The sequence below is a fragment of the Lycorma delicatula genome, chromosome 7, assembly GCF_047948215.1.
Source record: "Lycorma delicatula isolate Av1 chromosome 7, ASM4794821v1, whole genome shotgun sequence".
Classification (NCBI taxonomy): Eukaryota; Metazoa; Arthropoda; class Insecta; order Hemiptera; family Fulgoridae; genus Lycorma; species Lycorma delicatula.
In genome coordinates this window covers 136786412-136805000 of record NC_134461.1, presented here as the reverse complement: position 1 = coordinate 136805000, position 18589 = coordinate 136786412, and the positions used below count along the sequence as shown (strand labels likewise).

Below are 18589 nucleotides of genomic sequence, written 5' to 3'. Positions count from 1 at the left end.
ACGATTGATCAAAATGTATAGCAGTTACAAGATTTGATTATAACTAAAGGAAGTTAATAAAAGCTTATAATAACAAAAAGTATTTTTTTCAGTAATATAAACCCAAACATATATATGTAAATGATTTCAAATAATATTGATTTAAATAAAACAAAAATGTTATCCCTGTGTTTAATGTACAGAGATAATCCTTGTTTGGTAATGATTTAGGTTCCTGTTACAATTCTGTTATATTATTAATACAGCTGGGTCTACAATGAGGTGAACCGAGCAGCACGTCCAGTTGTCCTCTATGTTTACAAAGTTTCACCGATGAAACTTTGATTTTATTGAACATATTAATTTATATATGTATAAACGTTAACATATTTGCTAGAAAGAGGAAGCTAAAATTAACTAACCTCTATGTAATAAAAAATGGTCTTAATAAATAGCACACTTTTTGTTGTATTTTATATTAACTACATTGAATAGTAGAACTCTTATAATTAAATTTTACTACAGCTAATTTTCGTAGTCAAAAGTTCTGAGGTCCAAACCCTAGTTAAAGTTGCTTTTACGTGGATTTAATTACTAGACAATGGATACCGGCGTATTTTGGTGGTTGGGTTTCAATTACCCATACATCTCAGGAATGGTCGGCGTGAGTCAGTAAAAGGCTACATCTTATTTACATGTCATACATATCATCCTCATCTCATTAGTGTTGATGAGGCAATACCCCCCTCCACTAGGGGGTTTGATTATTGTTCATTAGTTAAACAAATTTCAACTTATACATTAGGAAAAAAAAATTATAATTACCATAAATTAAAAAGAACACATGTATTTTGATTTATTAGAAATAGAAGCATGTTTTTTCTGTATTAAAAAAAAAAACACAATTATATTGATGTAATTCTGATACCTGAAGTAATTTCAGGCAAAAAAAACAAGGAGAGATAAATATTAAAAATTAAAAAACACGACTAACAAAAAAATACATTTTACGGTAAATAATTCAATAATAACAATAAAAAAATATTAGAAGTTATTAATGATATAAAATTTTATGTACTTTTCATTTTTTTAAATGTGTATATGTAATTTAAATAGGCGGACAAGGAAATCATATGGTGTCCACATCAATTTTTTTTTCATTTATGAACAATAATATTTTAATTATATAATCTCTTGAACCAGATGGGATGGAAATAACATTAAAATAATATTGATATAATGATGTATTACTATCGTATTAAAAAATAAATGAAAAACTTCCAAAAAAGAACAATATAAAAAACTATTTTGAAAATCAAAATATGTATTCACATACAAAGATTGTACTCGATATTAAATGCTATTACTTAGTATGAAAATCAATAATACAAGCTTTTCCCACCCCAAAACACAACGCAACTGAACAAACATATTTTCATCTAGAAAGTACTATTAATTTTTTTTTACAAATTTTTTTACTACAAATGAAACATCTATATAACAAAGCCAAATTCTTTGGATATCAACTTCAAATATTTGTTAACAAGTTGCTTTTTTCTATCCTATCTACGTCTATTGTTATTAGCACATAATGTTAATATTTTTTTCCTGCAGTGTGCTTGATATAAGAATGTTTCTGTAAATTTAACACTTGAATCTTTTGTTTGAACATTGTTTTCCTTTATGAATAATGAAAGCTAACTAGCAATAGAGTTCGATAGAATTTTACCATTCAGTAAATTCATGACTAATTCTTGTACACTTTTATACTTAGTTGTTAATTTTTAGATTAGGTATTTTTTTATTGGCAGTGGTTACAAAAGGAAATTTGCCGGAATTAGTAATTTTTACTTTCTAAGCATTAGTATTTATTTTAAAACATTATTGTACTATTAGTTAGTAAAATATATTTAGAAATTAATTTTAGAATAATCATGGACATATGTTTGAGGTTGAAAGTAAATTCACAGCTGATGTAATATTGATGGAGCGGCTCAACGGCAAATTTATCAACTACTTGCTCCCCGTCGCAGCTTCGCTCGCGCTATATGATTATTTCTTTCTTTTTTTATTTTTTTTTTAACCTCCGGGACCGCCGATAGGTATTGCTTCAGAGGATGACGTGAATGATTTGTAGCGTTTGAAAATGTCATGTCTGACCGGGATTCAAACCCGGGATCTCCGGATGAAATGCCAAGACGCTACCACTCGTGCCAGGAAGGTTGGAGCTACATTGGCTACTTGATTTCCTGTAGCGGTCAATATTTTTATTTTATACTTTATAGTCGATTTTAATTTTTAATTGCTTGGCATTTCTCCCGCCATCAATCAATTCGGTCGTCCTAAAGCATAAGACTGAATGCCACAAATGGCTACTGAGCCTCGAAAACAGTGTCCTAACTAGCTCCTAGAGCTAACCTAAAAACATAAACGGAATAAGCTTGGTACCATACACCACTCGTTTACGTGACCCACGGCTCACTTGTCATATATCACTAAAATGGATAGGCGCACCCCGTCAACTACTAAAACATATATAACTATCAATAATTAAATTTATCTCGTCAAATATACTTTTTATTCAAGTAAGAGGAGGCAGGTACAGCTTGTCAGATATTCGGTAACGGTGGGAGGGGCTGTGTTGAGCCACATTTCCCCCCCCCCCACCATGTGTTGTACGGCCCCATGTGTTGGGGCCGTATTCCTTCGCACCCCTTAAAAAAATCGGAAATAAAAAAAAAGAAAATGGTTTTTAAATATTTATCTGAAGAGTATTTGCAAGCAAAAATCTACTGATTATCTCGCTTTTACTATAGTCGGGAATGGGAAAATTTACAATCATTGTTGAATATTTTTTACTCTTCTTCATCCCATTTCAAGGTCGAATTTCAAAAATTTGGAAATTTGTTTATTGAAATTCAAATTACACTCTCTAAAATCAGGTTGATTTCTTCCGTTTGTATTTGAGAAATTAAAAAATAGCAGGGTTTCAAAAAAAAATTCAAAAATCCATTTTAACCCTTGAAACTCGGAATTTCAAAAAATCTAGAAATAGGTTTGTAAGTATTCATAATCATTCAGTTCAAACCCAGCTCACACAGTAATAGACACAGTTCACAATCCATTAAATTTTTTGCTTTAACTGTCCAATCTCCAATACTACATATATATTTTTTTTTCGAAATTTTTCGAGATGAACTATCTCCAAAAACGTTTTCAGTTATGCCAAGAAACATGGATAAAAATTTGGTTGCGATTGATGGATTAGTTTTTGTTTATCCCGAACAAAAAGACACCCTCTTCCTCTTTATAAAATAGTATATATTAAGGTGATTGCATTTGTTGTAACTTCTGTTCCTCAACTAGAAAAACAGCTGGAATACTAATGGATTCACTATTTAACCATTTTTAAGAGACAAATTAAGGTGATTCCTCCCCCGCAAAGATTTAATAAAGAAATTATAATTAGTAACTTCATTTAATTGATTATATTTTCATTAGAGTAATTAAGTGAATATATAATAATGATACATGATCCAGTAAGTTTGACTATTGATAATATTAAATTACATTCCTCATTTATATTTATAAAATCATCATTCTTCTATCACAGTCTTACATAAATGTTATATTTTATTATTCCTACCTGTACTTTAAATGGTTTTCTATTTACAGGATGAAATTGCCTTTGAACACCTTACTCAAGACAAAATTGATGGATACATAAATGAGATGGGTAAAGATCGGAAAACGGTTGAAAAAGAAGTTTCAGAAATAAAATCGTGGCTTGCAACTCACCCAGTATTACCGACTGTTGATGGTAAAACATTGAACATTTTGCATAAATAAAATACTCATGTATACTTAAGTCTGTTTCATTTTGAGTTATAATTTTCTGTTTAAATCTTAGAAAAATAAGAAAATCGTGTAATTAATGTATTGTAATATAATAGAAATAGTAAATACAAAGTACATACGAGGGTCAGTCAATTATTATCCGCAATGTAATTATAAATTTTGTTGCAATACGAATAGGAAACTTATATGTACATCATTTTTCAACATGCATTACAACGCACTTGGTCCATCGTTGCACAAGCTTCCTGATGCCCTCTTAGATAAAGGTTTTCGGTTTTGACTAAACAAGTGATAGTTAGAAGAGGCAAGATCAGGACTATACGGAGGATGAAGCCGGTACTTCAAAGTTGAGTTTCTGAAGCGTTTCAGCAGTGTGGGCAGCAGTATGTGAACGGGCATTGTCGTGCGACAACACACCTTTCGACGCAGTCCTCGGCGTTTGCTTCGAATTGCAGGCTTCAGCTTGGCAGAAGGCATCTCACTGTAACGCGCACTGTTTATTGTCGTGCCCCTTTCCTCATAATGTTCTAGTACTGGACCTTGTGAGTCCCAAAAACCGTAAGCATCTGTTTTCCTGCGGACGGTTGGGTCTTAAAGTTTTTTTGCAGGGCGTATTTGGATATTTCCATTCCATACTCTGCCGTTTACGCTCCGGCTCGTAATGATGGATCCGTGTTTCGTCACCCGTGATGATTCTGTCTAAGAAGATGTCCCGTTCGTTACCATAGTGATCCAAATATTTTTGGCAAGTCCAAGCGCGTTTGTTTATGCAACTGTGTAAGTTGTTTTGGGACCCATCTTGCACAGACTTTAAGAAACCCAAGCCTTTTGTGATGATTTCGTAGGCAGAACCGTGACTAATTTCCAGACGATGTGCCATTTCATCAGTAGTTACTGGTCTGTCTAAGAAAACCATTTCACGTGCACGCTCAATGTTTTCTTCATTTGTGGCGGTAGACGGTCGTCCGGTTCCTTCGTCGTGCGTAACACTTGTGCGACCGTTTTTGAATTTTTTCAATCCTTTCGTAGACACTCCGTTGCGGCAACACACTGTTCCCGTACCGTACCGAAACTTTTCGATAAATTTCGGCCCCTAATACACCTTCCGACCACAAAAAACGGATCACTGAACGTCGCTCTTCTTTGGTGTAAACAGAAAGCCGGCAGCCATTTTTAATCATTTTTACTAAAAAGAATTTATACCGCTACAAACTGTGTGAAAATTAGTTTTAAAATTAATCTTATTAACTTTTACTCATTCTCATCGTTCAGTTTCAATGTTTTTCTATCTACGATATTCCATTTACAGGTAATTTATCTAGTAACAGATATACAAATGTCACAAATGTAAATTTTTTTTAAAATTAAAAATCGAATATATTCTTTTTAATAAAATAAAAAAAGGAATATTTACAAAAATTAGAAGTAAACCGTTTACCTTTTAAATTTACCTTTAAAGTAAAGTTGTAGTCAAAAACTATTGTCTTTTAAGATATTATTAAATTTGAAATTCTACAGATAAAATATTTTTTAAATATTATATCTTTATATGATATTAATTAAAAAAATTGGTCAGTTTGTTTTAATTCCAGTTAAACAATCGCTTTAACTTTCTTTAAAATTTTTCATTGGTTTATACCACCATTAAAGAGAATAAAGTGACGGAATATTTATTTTCTCCCTAAAGTGGCGATAACTTCTATTTTAATTTACTGCTGTTAATGATTTTCTACCTTCACTGCTTTAATCGACTACACTTTTTGTTAACAAAAATAATACTATAAAGTTTTTGATAAGTGCGGCCACCTTGTGTCAGTTAGAAGGCGAAAGACGACTCCTGTTAAACCCCATCAGGGCTAGAAACGGGGGGGATGGTGTGGCGACCGAAAGCGTCACAAGGCGGGTATCTTCCCCCTACGGGATTAGGATGGATGCAACCTTGTGACAGCTAATGAAATATAACTGTCCGAACGCTCAGCGGTTGTTTTTTTTTTTTGTATAAATTTTTTGGTAAACTAAAGTAATTTTTATCTTTTTATTTTTAATATAAAATGTTTCAAATTTTAAACATGGTTTTCTTATTTTAATTGTGCCAAAACATACTTTTAAATATTTAATTATATTTGTAAATTAGTGCGTGCTAAATAATTTTTATGATAATTTTTGTTTTACTTTTTATATTAATTAGATGCTCATTTGGTTGTTACTTTCAATGTAATATTACTTTATATAATAATGATAAATGTAAAAAGTTATTAAGATTTCTGTAGCGTCATATTTTGGCTGGTCCCTCTCTGTATTTCTATTTATTATTTTTTTCTATTTTGATTTTTAACACAATGACTGAACCTAAATATAAATTAAATCTAAATTGTATTTTTTATTTTATGGCACCTAGTCTGAACCGCTTAAATGCTGAAGTCTAATTGCGCTTTCTTCAAGAACAATTGCCGCAGCTGCTTAAAGATGTTCTTCTATTGCTGAAACGCAATGGATACTTCCAAAGGCGCGCCTCCACACTTTTCTTCTGCAATTTCCACTCATTTAAATCATCATTTCTCTGAGAAATGGATCGATAGTGGTAGTCCACATTCCTGCCACGAACATCGCCTGATCGTCTGACCTTTCGATTTTTGCGTCTAGATGGATGAAAAATATTGTAAACAAAACAAAGTAGGACATTCTCGGGAGGAATTATTTGTTCACATTATGAATGCGGCTGAGTAACATAATGACAATCCTGAAGGACTAAAATCAGTACAGAAGCGTGCCAAGATGTGTTGAAAATGGCTAGCTTATTTTTTAATAGTTATTATAAATGGGTACGTACAATTCACTCTCGTCTGGTATACTGTTTCTTAATAAAATTAAAATTTTTCTAAGTTTTCTTTGTTTTAGTCGACATATCTTAGAGCATTTGTTAAAAATAAAATTCTGTTCAAGTTTTGTTTAATTTTTGTACGTGTTTATTACTTATTTAACAAAGTTATTGTACGTCAAACATAAAAAAACAAGAGTTTTTAACCCCAATTTCTTGGTTTTCATCCCAAATTTCTCAAAAGTAGTTGCAGATAATTCTCTGAGACTTATTATATTCAATGTTTCAAGTTTTAATTATATATATATATATATATATATATATATGTGTGTGTGTGTGTGTGTGTGTGTGTGTATTTATAAATTTTTTTAATTAAATAAGTGTAAGCTACATTTATAGAAAATTTTACACGGCTGCATCTTTGACGATAGGTGAAAAAAATAATTTCACGTGACCTTTTTTCATTTTTCAAAGGCTGCGTCAAAAAAAATAAAAGGATGTTTATATACTGTTTATAAGAATAAATTAAAATTATAAAAATGGAATCTATACTGAAAGAGACGAAATTTATTAAGGATTAAGTGTCTGTTTTAGGTAACGAATTTAATTTCTCACCAGATGAAAAATTTATTAGAAGGAAAACAACAAAATAACTATTACTTTTGCCCCCACATATGAAAACAATAACGGATCCATAAAAAGATTGTGTTTAACAGTTTTGAATTGGAAAAAGATATCTCAAAAAACATAAAGTTGTGGTATGAAAGACAAATGAATAAATCTTAGAATAGTATCATTGAAAATAAACTTCAATTTAATTTCAACGATTTTATTTAATGAATAACAATTTTATTTTATTAAATTTCAGATGATCTTTTCCTGGAAAGATTTCATTCCCACTGTAAGTTCAATATTGAGAAAACGAAGAAAAAAATGGATATATATTATAAAACAAGAATTATCGAACCTGAAATGTTGTTAAACAGAGATCCACAAGATCCGATTTTGCTTAAAGTGAAGGATGTTGTGTAAGTACTAAATTGTAGGTAAGGTATTTAATATTTAAATATTTAATTCTTAAACTGTGTTCTTTTTTATCTTTAATATGTATTTATAACTTTGTAAATAACCAAAAAAGTTTTCCTATATTTTTTCTACAACAAATACCTTGTGCAAATTATTTTTGTTATTTATCAACTCATTTCTTATTTTCCTATTCTATTTTGTTACAAATTAGAATTTTTATTAATAAGTTATAACCATAAAGTACCGGGTTTGATCCTGAATAAAGGATCAAACCAGACAAAAAAGTTAAATCCCTTGTCATACAAAAGATACCAATAGCAATGAGGGGATTAACAAGTTAAGTTATGAGTTATGAAAACTAATTCCTTTCTCCTTCAAAGGATGAATTGTCAGATAATGACTTATATAATAGAAGGCTAAAATTTCATATCCTCGTAAAATCCGGTTTATTAAACTAAAGTTTTATTATATACTTAATTTCTGATTGAATGGATATAGATAAGCAAGAAGTTAATATTTTTAAAAAAATCGATCTTTTTCTTGTTTCAATTACAGTTCTAAACGTTTGCAATAGGTTCAACCTAAATAACTATGATTAACCCAAATAAAAAAAAGATACAATAAAATCAATGTTAAAAATTTATTTATTTACCGCATTAGTGTTATGCAAAACAGAATTAATCAGCAATTAACCATTGTGTTTTTACACACCTCTTAGATGTTGTTTTGAAAAATAATTCATCGTCCTGACACATTTAATAGTAAAATAACAGTTCAGTTAATGAAATTCAAAAAGAAGTCAAGCGACAAACCGAATGAAAATATTCTATTCTTAAAAAAAAATAACATTTCTTAGCCTGCTATTAATAAATTAATATTACGAGGCTCGGCTGATAAATTTTTCACACTAGCGCGCTGCACGGAGAGAAAAGGTACTATCGAGTTGGGCGTGGCTGCACGTGATAGCTAAATTCCCCCTCTACAAAGCTATGACAATTCGTTGAAATCCGTTTACCGGTTTGTTTTCAGTAGCAGTTAAAATGGAGTCGAGTACGGCCAATATGTCAACACGATTAAAACAGCGCGCAGTGATCGAATTTTTAACAGCAGAAAATGTGAATGTTACGAATATTTTTCATCGTTTAAAAGCGGTTCACGGTAGTGAAACTATTGACGGAGTACTGTGTATAGATGGGCGTTGAGATTTCGCGAATGTGAAGTTGGTAAAGCGACAGTTGAGGACTTAGTCATCGCAGCGGATGACTAATTTCTATGAATGACGAGAAACATCGAAAGAAGATGGGCGATTTGCTTCAAAGTGACCGGCGAATCACCCAGAAACGCATCGCTATTCAGTTAGGAATATCTAAAGAACGAGTAGACCATATTATCGAGCAATTGGGTTACCGTAAAATCTGTGCACGATCGATATCCCGCAAACTCTCTGATGGCTGTCCGCAAGCTGAAGTTTGTGCTTATTCCGCATCCCCCATACATGCTGGATTTGGTTTCGTGCGACTTCCACTTCTTCCTCATCTTTAGAGGGATCTGAAAGGTAATCATTATACCACCGAGGATGAGGTGAAGAAAGCTGTAGTTACCTGGATCCGAAAAACACCGCCCGAATTTTATATTATAATTATATAATTATTTATATTATAATTTTATATTTTAATACATGATTACGCAACTTTATTTAAAAGCCATGGCTCCACACGGACTGAAAATATTTAAATGTGCAGGAAATAAACCGTACTCCCCACTCCAGATCAAGTCGTACCAACATCTTCCTTATTATTTTAATCATCTCACAGTAATATATTCATTTTAATAAAAAACTGCATTAGTGTAAACTACTGTGTGATTGGACCTCTTTTTAGTAGAACACCTGTAGATGATGAAAGTAACTATCGTGGAATAACTTTGTTACTCGTTTCACAAAAAATTATTATCTTAAGCACTACAGAATTGAATTGAATTGAATGAAATAGAAGAAATTATTAAGAAAATACTATGGTGGTTTTAAAGAGTCCCGATCATATTCGGAACAAATTCCTTCTATAAACTTCATATCCGTGAAGTATAATCCAAAGCTAAAAATCTGCGTAGCTAAAAACGATTTTTGTTCTTTGAATCTTTAGCAATTTTTTTTTAAATTCAAAAAAAGGATTTTTCATGGTTATAAAACCAGAATTATAATTGGAAAAACATTAACAAATACACATTTTAAAGTTACACTCTCAGGTAGAATTTCTAATTTTTTTTTCATAAAAATAGGAGTAGACAGTATGATGTACACTCTCAATTTTTTCAAATGTGTTTTAGAAAGATTTATCAATGAACGGAGAAACAAGTGTAAAGAACAAAACAATATTCCTTTTCCTTTTTTCAAAACTAGCATAGGAATATGCTTTACGGTTATGACTGTCTCGCCTTCGCAGATAACTTTGTTATTTTGTCGGACGATCCCAAAATAGTAACAAAACAAATACACATATTATAATAAACAGCAGGAAGTACAAACCTACAAATATTTTTTGAAAAATACAACGTATGAAAAACATAAAAAGTTATTATATATTTCTAATGTGTACGTTGCAATCTGTTCAATAGAAATAAGCAACCCTTCCATGGCCTAATGGGATGAGGATGATATGTATGACAAGTAAAGGAGGTGTAGTCTTGTAAAGACTCAGGCCGACATTCCTGAAATATGTGGTTAATTGAACCCTAACCACCAAAGTATATCGCTATCCACTGTCTAGTATTCAAATTCGTACAAAAGTAACTAATATTTACTGGGATTTGAATCTAAGGACCTATGATTTCAAAAATCAACTGTTAAATCATTTGCGACGACGAGTTTACCACTAGATACGCCCGGTGGGCTTAATATAAAATACAACCACGCTTTTTTTAAAAGATTAGACATAAAAAAATATTAAGAATTTCCCTACGTTTTTAAAAAGCAGGTATAGAAAAAAATTATTTAGAAGTTCTCAGTTTTGTAGTATAAAGCAAATTCCACATATCCGTTGTTATCGTTCTGTATTTAAAAATGTATATTTTAGTTATATACAAAGTATGGCAACCCTGAAATAAACTTTTTTAGATTTAATTATGGAAAAATACATTTATCAAATATTCCGACACTGAAACGATCTATTCTTCAGTACAAGACCACCACACCGCAAGATGTAACCACCTTGGTGTTATTCAGAGACAACTCAATAGTTTAAATTAAAAGAGTAGATTTGAAAATTGTGTTTTGCTGAATTTTATTGTTTTAGTGTTTCTCCTGAGCTGTTATTAAAGAAGTAGTGTAAACTACCTCGTAATTGGCAGTGAAAAATACTAAATGGCTGCCACTTTGATCTGCTTTGTCTTTGTCTGAAGATTTCTACCAAAAAAAAATCTCTTTTCAACACCCATTGAAATGTTGTACACAATTCAACACTTCCGTTTAAAACCTTTCAGATGCCGCTCCCCGAATGCCCTCTTAGTGCTTGGGATGTGATGATCGGCTAAAAAAATAATCATTTCGAAGTAGGAGCATTAGCTAAACTTAAATTTTTCTATGTTTACTGCCTGAAAAGATATTTAAGGATTGCCATACATTGTTCTTATTTGGTGAAGATAAATATAAACACACATATATATATTGGTAATATTTATTGAATATAGGAAAATTTTATTATTATTGTTATTATTAAATTGCAGGTCAACAGTAGTATTACCAAAGTTAACTCCAGAAGGGCATCGAGTAACAATTTTAAAATTATTTAATAGAGATCCTGATTTATTTGATCCAGAACAGGCATTAAAAATAGCATTAATGATGCAGGATGCCTACATCCGTGATGACACCTGTAATGGATATGTTCTTATTATAGACGGCCAAGGATTTACACCACAGCATTTATTTAAAATTACACCAAATTTTCTTAAAAAGGCGGACGTATGTAGCACAGTAAGTAAACGAAATATATATGTATATACATAAATAATAATATACTTTTTACTGTTGTATTAGAACTGTGAATTACGCTGCTGGAACATGTATTATAATGAAAAATATTTTCATTATGACACAGGTGTTCAACCAATCAAAAGTCTATTCTTTTTAACAATCGACCAATCAGCTGTGAGTATTGTTCAATGTATCAGGTGTTTTTTTACTTTGATATTAATCCGTTTTAGTAGATATTTTCACACGTTACATAATTACCATTTTATCTCATCTTCTGAAGCAATACCTAAAAAAAAGTTGGAGAGCAAAGGTTAATTTAAAAGTACAACAATAGGTAACTAAGTTTTTGTATTACACAATTTTATCCTTTTGTTAATTATGTCGCATGCTGAGGAAGTAATGTCTTTAACATCCATCGACATTAGAGAAAAGGCAGAGCAACCTTTGACACAGAAATATATTGCTTAATCTATCTTTTGAAATTAAAAAAAAAGTAATATTTCATCGAAAATGTATTCTATTATTGATTTAAATCAATAATCCCAATATTTTCTCAGCCGTAGAAAAAATACAGTATGCAACTCTAATAGCCATCAATGCGCTCTTATGAAGTTTACGACACGAGACTAGGCTCGTGTTGTAAACTCGCCTAGGCTCGGGTCGTAAACCTCGCAAGAGCGCATTAATAACTGTCATTATAGTCTCGTTGCATAATGTACTACTAATCTATTTGTACTAGTAATACGTAGTATATGTACTAGCAATGCACTACAATGTCTATAATATTATATATAGTATAGCGTTTATAGTATGTAAACAGGGGTTTCTTTTCTTCAGGATAAACAAATAAACCACCCGATCTTTCGTAACTGATATTTTACCCATTTTACTTGGTATGATGGACAAGGTTTTTAGATACATTTTATGTTAAAAATTTCTAATATTTATATATTACGTAGTTTTTAGATACATTTTATGTTGAAAATTTCTAATATATATATATATATAATGTAGTGGTGGAGATTTACCGGTTTAAGCACAAACTTTAATGAATTGTGAACTGAGAGTGACTATCACTGGTGAGCTGGGTTTGAACTGATTGATTACGAATATCTAAAAACCATTTTTATAGATTTTTTGAGTTTCATTCGGAGTTTCAAGGGTTAAAATTGAATTTTGAATTTTTTTTTAAACCCTGTTATTTCTTTAAGTTCTCAGTAACAATTGAAGAAATCAACCTGATTTTTGGTGAGTGTAATTTTTGTTAATAAATCAATTTCTATATTTTTGAAATTCGATCCTTAAGGGGATGAAGAAAGATAAAAAAGGTTTTTAACAATGATTATAAATTTTCCTAATCCCGACTATAGTAAACGAGATATTCAGTAGATTTGAGCTAGCAAATATTCTTCCGATAGATATTTAAAAATCATTTTCGAGGTATTTTGATTCAGAATTTTTTAGGGGTGCGAAGGAATATGGCGCTATGGCTCAACCAGCACATCCACTGCCACCGTTACTGTGTGTGACTGGCTGCACCTGGCTATAAAATAATTACAGTTGTATGTTTTCATACATGTACGTAAAAAGAATAAGAGTTAAAAAACAAAACAACAAATTATAATAAATTACAATGAAATTTTTACTGCCTTTAAAATTTTATATTTTTCAGCAATATTTTAACACAAAGAGAAATGCTGGAATACAATAAAATTATTTTGTAATTACAATATGCTGCATATAAAATTAAAATCTGTGTTGGAAACCAATTAATGAAAAATAGTCTACTTTAAAAAACATCATTCTCAAATTAATATTAATTCACACTGTATAAATTTTTTATCTCAGAACAAATAATTATATTTGATATCCTTTCAATACAGATAATATACAGTTAGTATAATATTTGTAACGTATAACTTAACACAACTAATCACTATTTGCGAAATTTATCTCAAACGCAGTGATGAACGAATCGTCCTGGTAATGAAAAATAGATTAAAAGCGATCATGGTCCAAACGTGATGAACCAGTACAAACCACATTGAAAGCTGAATTTCATCAAAAAAAGATAACGGTGATCAATTTGATCAGATTACAAAGTTGTTGTGTATTTTGAGCGGCTTCCAAGGAACCAAAAAACCAACTCAGATTTTACTGTCAACAACTAATGAAACTAGAAGAAATTATCAAAGAAAAACAGCCGGAATTGGCAAATCCCACAGAAATTTCACCAACACAACAAAATGAAAGGTCTCACACTTCTTTGGTAACTCCTGGAAAATTATTGAAGCTTGGTTTCAAAATGATGTATAATTCCCATATAGCCTTGATCCTGCATTATCAGATTACAGTTTATTTCGAAGTTTGCAAAACTCTTTGAATGGTAAAACTTTCATAAACGATGATGACCTGAAATCATACTTTGTTCAGTTTTTTTGCTTATAAGGATCAGAAGTTCTATGACCGCGAAATCATGAAGTTGCCACAAAGATGACAAAAGGTTATCTGAAAAAATGAAAAATATATAATTAAGCAAGTTCATTCGATCCTTTTTGTTATATTATTCTATTTACAATCGGTTTCCAAATTAACAATAATACTAGTAAATTGTATAAAGCAAGAATGACGTTAAAGAGAGGTATCCCCAGTGATACCTCCAAAGTCAATGCAACAAAAGTCTGAACAAAGAAGCATAATACAATTAAAAGAACAACGAATAAAATGTAACTAACAATGTACGCAAAATCCGTAACACACATACATTCATAAGTTCACATAAATCAACAATTAATGAAACATAACAAAAGAGGTTAAATGGTCAACACAACAGTTAAATTGTTAATAAAACCAAGTACAATATTCAACTTACAACAGTCTCAAGTTCGAGTACATGCAACTTTTGCAATCGTCTCCTCACTGTTATTCACTAAGTTAGCCAGATGATCTTCATGTATGTTCAGCTTAAGTATATACTTTGAGCTTTTTTTTTTTTTTTTTTTTTTTTTATCTTGTTAAGCACCCCAAGGCAACCAGCCTCCGCCTGTTAAGACATAGCATGGTCGCCTTGCAGTGCCGTGGCAGCAGTCTCTGCCCACCCTAACTGCCTCCTTACGGAGGATCTCCCGCCGGGGTCCCCAAAGCCTCTTCAGGGTGAGCCAACCACCTCATCCGGGCAGCTAACTCCCCCCTCTTCGATGGGGCTACCCTCCCCGTCCCTAACCTACATGTAGCCGGCACGCCTTCCGCGTACCGCTACCCCCACGCGTTCCTCTCATACCTGAGGGTCCTTGATGCCATCATCGGGGAGCCCCGACCTCACTACACTTGCCAGTGGGGCCAGAACACCCTAGGCAATAAGGCTACCTCCCTGGTCCCTAATCGTCGCCACGATTCATCCCCAGCCTCCAGAATTTTTTGAGCCTTTTTTTTTTTTTTTTTTTTTTTTTTTTTTATATTACAGTGCTCCCCCAGCACTGTAGGAGCACAATATTACAATGAAATAATACACAATATATGACACAATAATAACACAAATTACAATTTCAATTTCACACTTTAAACAATTACTCCAAAAAAAAACACAATACCATACCATACATCCCAATACCCAGTACCCAATATATCATTCATTCGCAGCATACTCCTCACGCCGCCCTGTGGTCCACAAGGGCGCCCGTGGGCAGTAAAAACCCATACACCCCAATCACACTAATCCCCAAAAACAAACGACAATAAACACAATAGATAAAATACAACAATACATTAATACACCAAGACACCGACTCAGTCATCCACCAGAAGCCACACCTCATAGGCGTGCACGCAACCGAGGGGGTTCCTCTTTAGCCTTCGAGTCCAAAATGGTGTGAGCCAGGCCTGCCGACTCCTGCCATCCCTGTGAGGACCCGACCATCCGCCTGACCACATCGTCGGGTGAGAACGCCGCTACCCTTCTCCTCGCGACGTCCCACCGGGCACAGTCGAACCAAGTGTGCTCGACCGTGTCCACTTCGTCGCTGATCTCCTGCGTTTAAACCTGTGCAGGTAACTGCCGAAATCGCCGTGGCCCGTGAGCAGCTGGGTGAGGAAATAGTCCACCTCTCCATGCCGTCGCCCCACCCAAGCTCTCACGTCCGGGATCAGGCGCCTGGTCCACTGGCCCGCCTGGCTCACTGCCCATCTCTCCTGCCAGCGATCTAGGATCCGTGCCCTCGCCTCTTCCTTTGAGACCCCACCAAACCTCATACACCTTTCCTCAACCAGTAAGTCGATTGGTGGAGATCCCGCGACGACACAGATCGCATCGTAGGAGACCGTTCGATACGCACAACATGTGCGCAGGAGCAGCCTCCTATGGATCGCCTCCAGCTTCCGACGGTACTTCTCTACGCCCACAGCCCTTCTCCATGCTGGGGCCGCGTAGAGCAGTACGGAAGTCACCGTTGTCGCGATGACCTTCCTCTTCTTCTCCGTCGGCCCTACCGTGTTTGCCATGAGGCGGGAGATCGCCGCTAAGAGGCGCTCACCCTTCGCAACAGCCTCCTCGACGTGGGGCCCGAATGAACGACTGCTGTCCACCCAGACCCCAAGGTACTTCGCCTTCCGCACCCTTCTGATTTCTTCGCCGTCGATAGCCAGACGAATGTCTCCCGGCGAAGACGACAGCCTCCGACTGCTCTGGGGCTATCGACAGCCCGTGCGCAGCCATCCAAAGGTGAACTTGTCGTAGCGCCTCGTTACCCTTTGTCTCGATCTCCCGCTCCGTCGCTCCTTTTATCAGCAGGGCCAGGTCATCCGCGAAGCCGACGACCTCCACCCCCTCGGGATACTGCTGCCGCAGCACTCCATCGTATGCGATGTTCCACAATAGCGGTCCCAAAACAGAACCCTGGGGGACCCCCGCTCTCATGTGGAACATCCGCTGTCCGGCATCAGTATCAGCGTACACTCTCCGGTCGCTCAAGTACTCCTTCAGTATCCGTTGGAGCTGACCGGAGACACCTCTCTCCTCCAACGCCTGCCCGATGACCTCCCAAGGCAGGCTGTTGAAGGCGTTGCGTACGTCGAGCAACACCAGGGCCGGAATCTTCCTCGTCCTCCACGTTCCTCCTGCGGCCTTGTCGACGAAATCCATCACGTCGCGTACTGCGTGGACCGCTGATCTTCCCTTTCGGAATCCGTATTGGCGGGGGGATAGCCCACCAATATACTTTGAGCTTAACCGTGAATTTCTTCACGAATAGATTACATCCCTAGATCTTCTTGTTATCTGCAAATCATGGCACCTCCGATAAGTTCCTCAGCACTTTGTTCGGGAACCTTTGGATGATGCCGATATTACTATTACTCGGTGTTTGGAAACTTGACATTAATAATTTAATACGTAATTTCTCATGCTACTCGTTTGTTTGATATCGACTAGTTTTTCTGAATCTCCAAAAATATACACATTATTTTCGGTTATCAAAATGAGGATTATCCTAGAGACCAAAGAATTATATTCTACTAAATAGAAAAAAACAGTCGACTTCAAATAAAATATTTTTCCTAAGTAAAGTGTGTGTGCCGGCCTCCGTGGTGCGAGTGGTAGCATCACGGCCTTTCACCGGGGGATCCTGGGTTCGAATCCCGGTCAGGCATGACATTTTTCACACACGCTACAAAACACTCATTTCATCTTCTGCGGAAAGAACTGCGGACCCGGAGGTTTTAACTGTAAGTATATAAATAAAATCTATAGGTTTACATAAATAAAAATAAATTGTTTGTTCAACTAAACATATTTTAACGATTTAAAATTAAATATTTTGGTTGATTTAAGACAAATAAATTTATCCTAAACGATTATATAATAAGGTAAAATTTCTATTACCAATGGAAAGATTAAAGGTATAAAAATATGAAAAATAAAATTTAAATAGCTGATGTTTTACAGAAATAAAAACTAAAATTAAAATTTTAAAAATCATCAAAAAGAAATAAATTATCCTGCTGTAATACAGTATAAATTTTTTATTAGAATTTTGATAAAATATACTTATTTTTAAATTATTTCATTAAAAGTATTCTTTTTTCAGCATAATATTTTCTTTGTTTGTCATCCCTTTTTTCCTGCTAACCCCTACCTCATTTTTGTAGTTGGTAATCTATAATTTTTATTTTTACTATAACGACGTCCTTTTTCCTGTGATCCTTTTACCCTTGTACCATTTTATCCAACAAGATATTATTACTTTTACAAGATATTTCAATTAATCAGTTCTTTGATTTCAGTGTTTTCAATTATTATTACCACATTTCTTGTTTCATAATAAGGAATCTTCTTTGAATTTCTGTAAATTTATAAAAGACAACACGAGATTTAATTAAAAGAATTATTTATTTTATATTAAAAGAATTTTATGATGAAAATATTATTAATTTTCTTTGTAAATACTGCTATAATTTTCAACTGAACATACGTTTTATCGGAAATAATATTATGGATTCTAGTTAGAAATATATTTAAAACAAAATTAATCAAATGGAATAATAATAATAGTAATGACACTGTTAATTAACAATAACTATTTTTTTTTCATTTGTTAACGGTGTTTCCGATAAATACAATTTATGTACCCCCCTCAAGTGGGGGAGTGTCGGACTCGCACGGGTGTGGCTGGATGTATGCTCACACCCTACCGACTAAAATTCCTATTTCACTGTTTCTCCTCACCCGAGGTCGGATCCGCAGTTAGCAATACGCAACCCCAGGGGTGACTTTGAGGAGTCCCCGTGCCTTATTACCATCTCCAATCCACGCAAGCGCAGACGAACGAGGGCTCCGCAGAGGGCTGTCTATCGCCTCTTCGCTCTCTGGTCAGTTCTTCAGGGCTTCATTCTCTTTCCTCTCTTCACTCGTTTTTCTCACTTCTTTGCTTTCTCTTAATATAATA

The 18589-nt window shown here is 33.9% G+C and overlaps 1 protein-coding gene across 3 annotated transcripts in view; it reads left to right on the top strand.

The window, feature by feature from the left end:
• LOC142327753 (clavesin-2-like) overlaps positions 1–18589 on the top strand; it is a 130428-nt gene that overhangs the window by 69660 nt on the left and 42179 nt on the right. For all 3 annotated transcript variants that reach the window (XR_012757076.1, XM_075371059.1, XM_075371060.1), the window contains exons 2-4: positions 3655–3799; positions 7524–7683; positions 11402–11651. Coding sequence is in view for 2 of the 3 variants with exons in the window: in XM_075371059.1 (XP_075227174.1) it covers positions 3655–3799; positions 7524–7683; positions 11402–11651 (555 nt within the window). In the remaining variant the exon portion in view is untranslated. The remainder of the gene's footprint in view (positions 1–3654; positions 3800–7523; positions 7684–11401; positions 11652–18589) is intronic.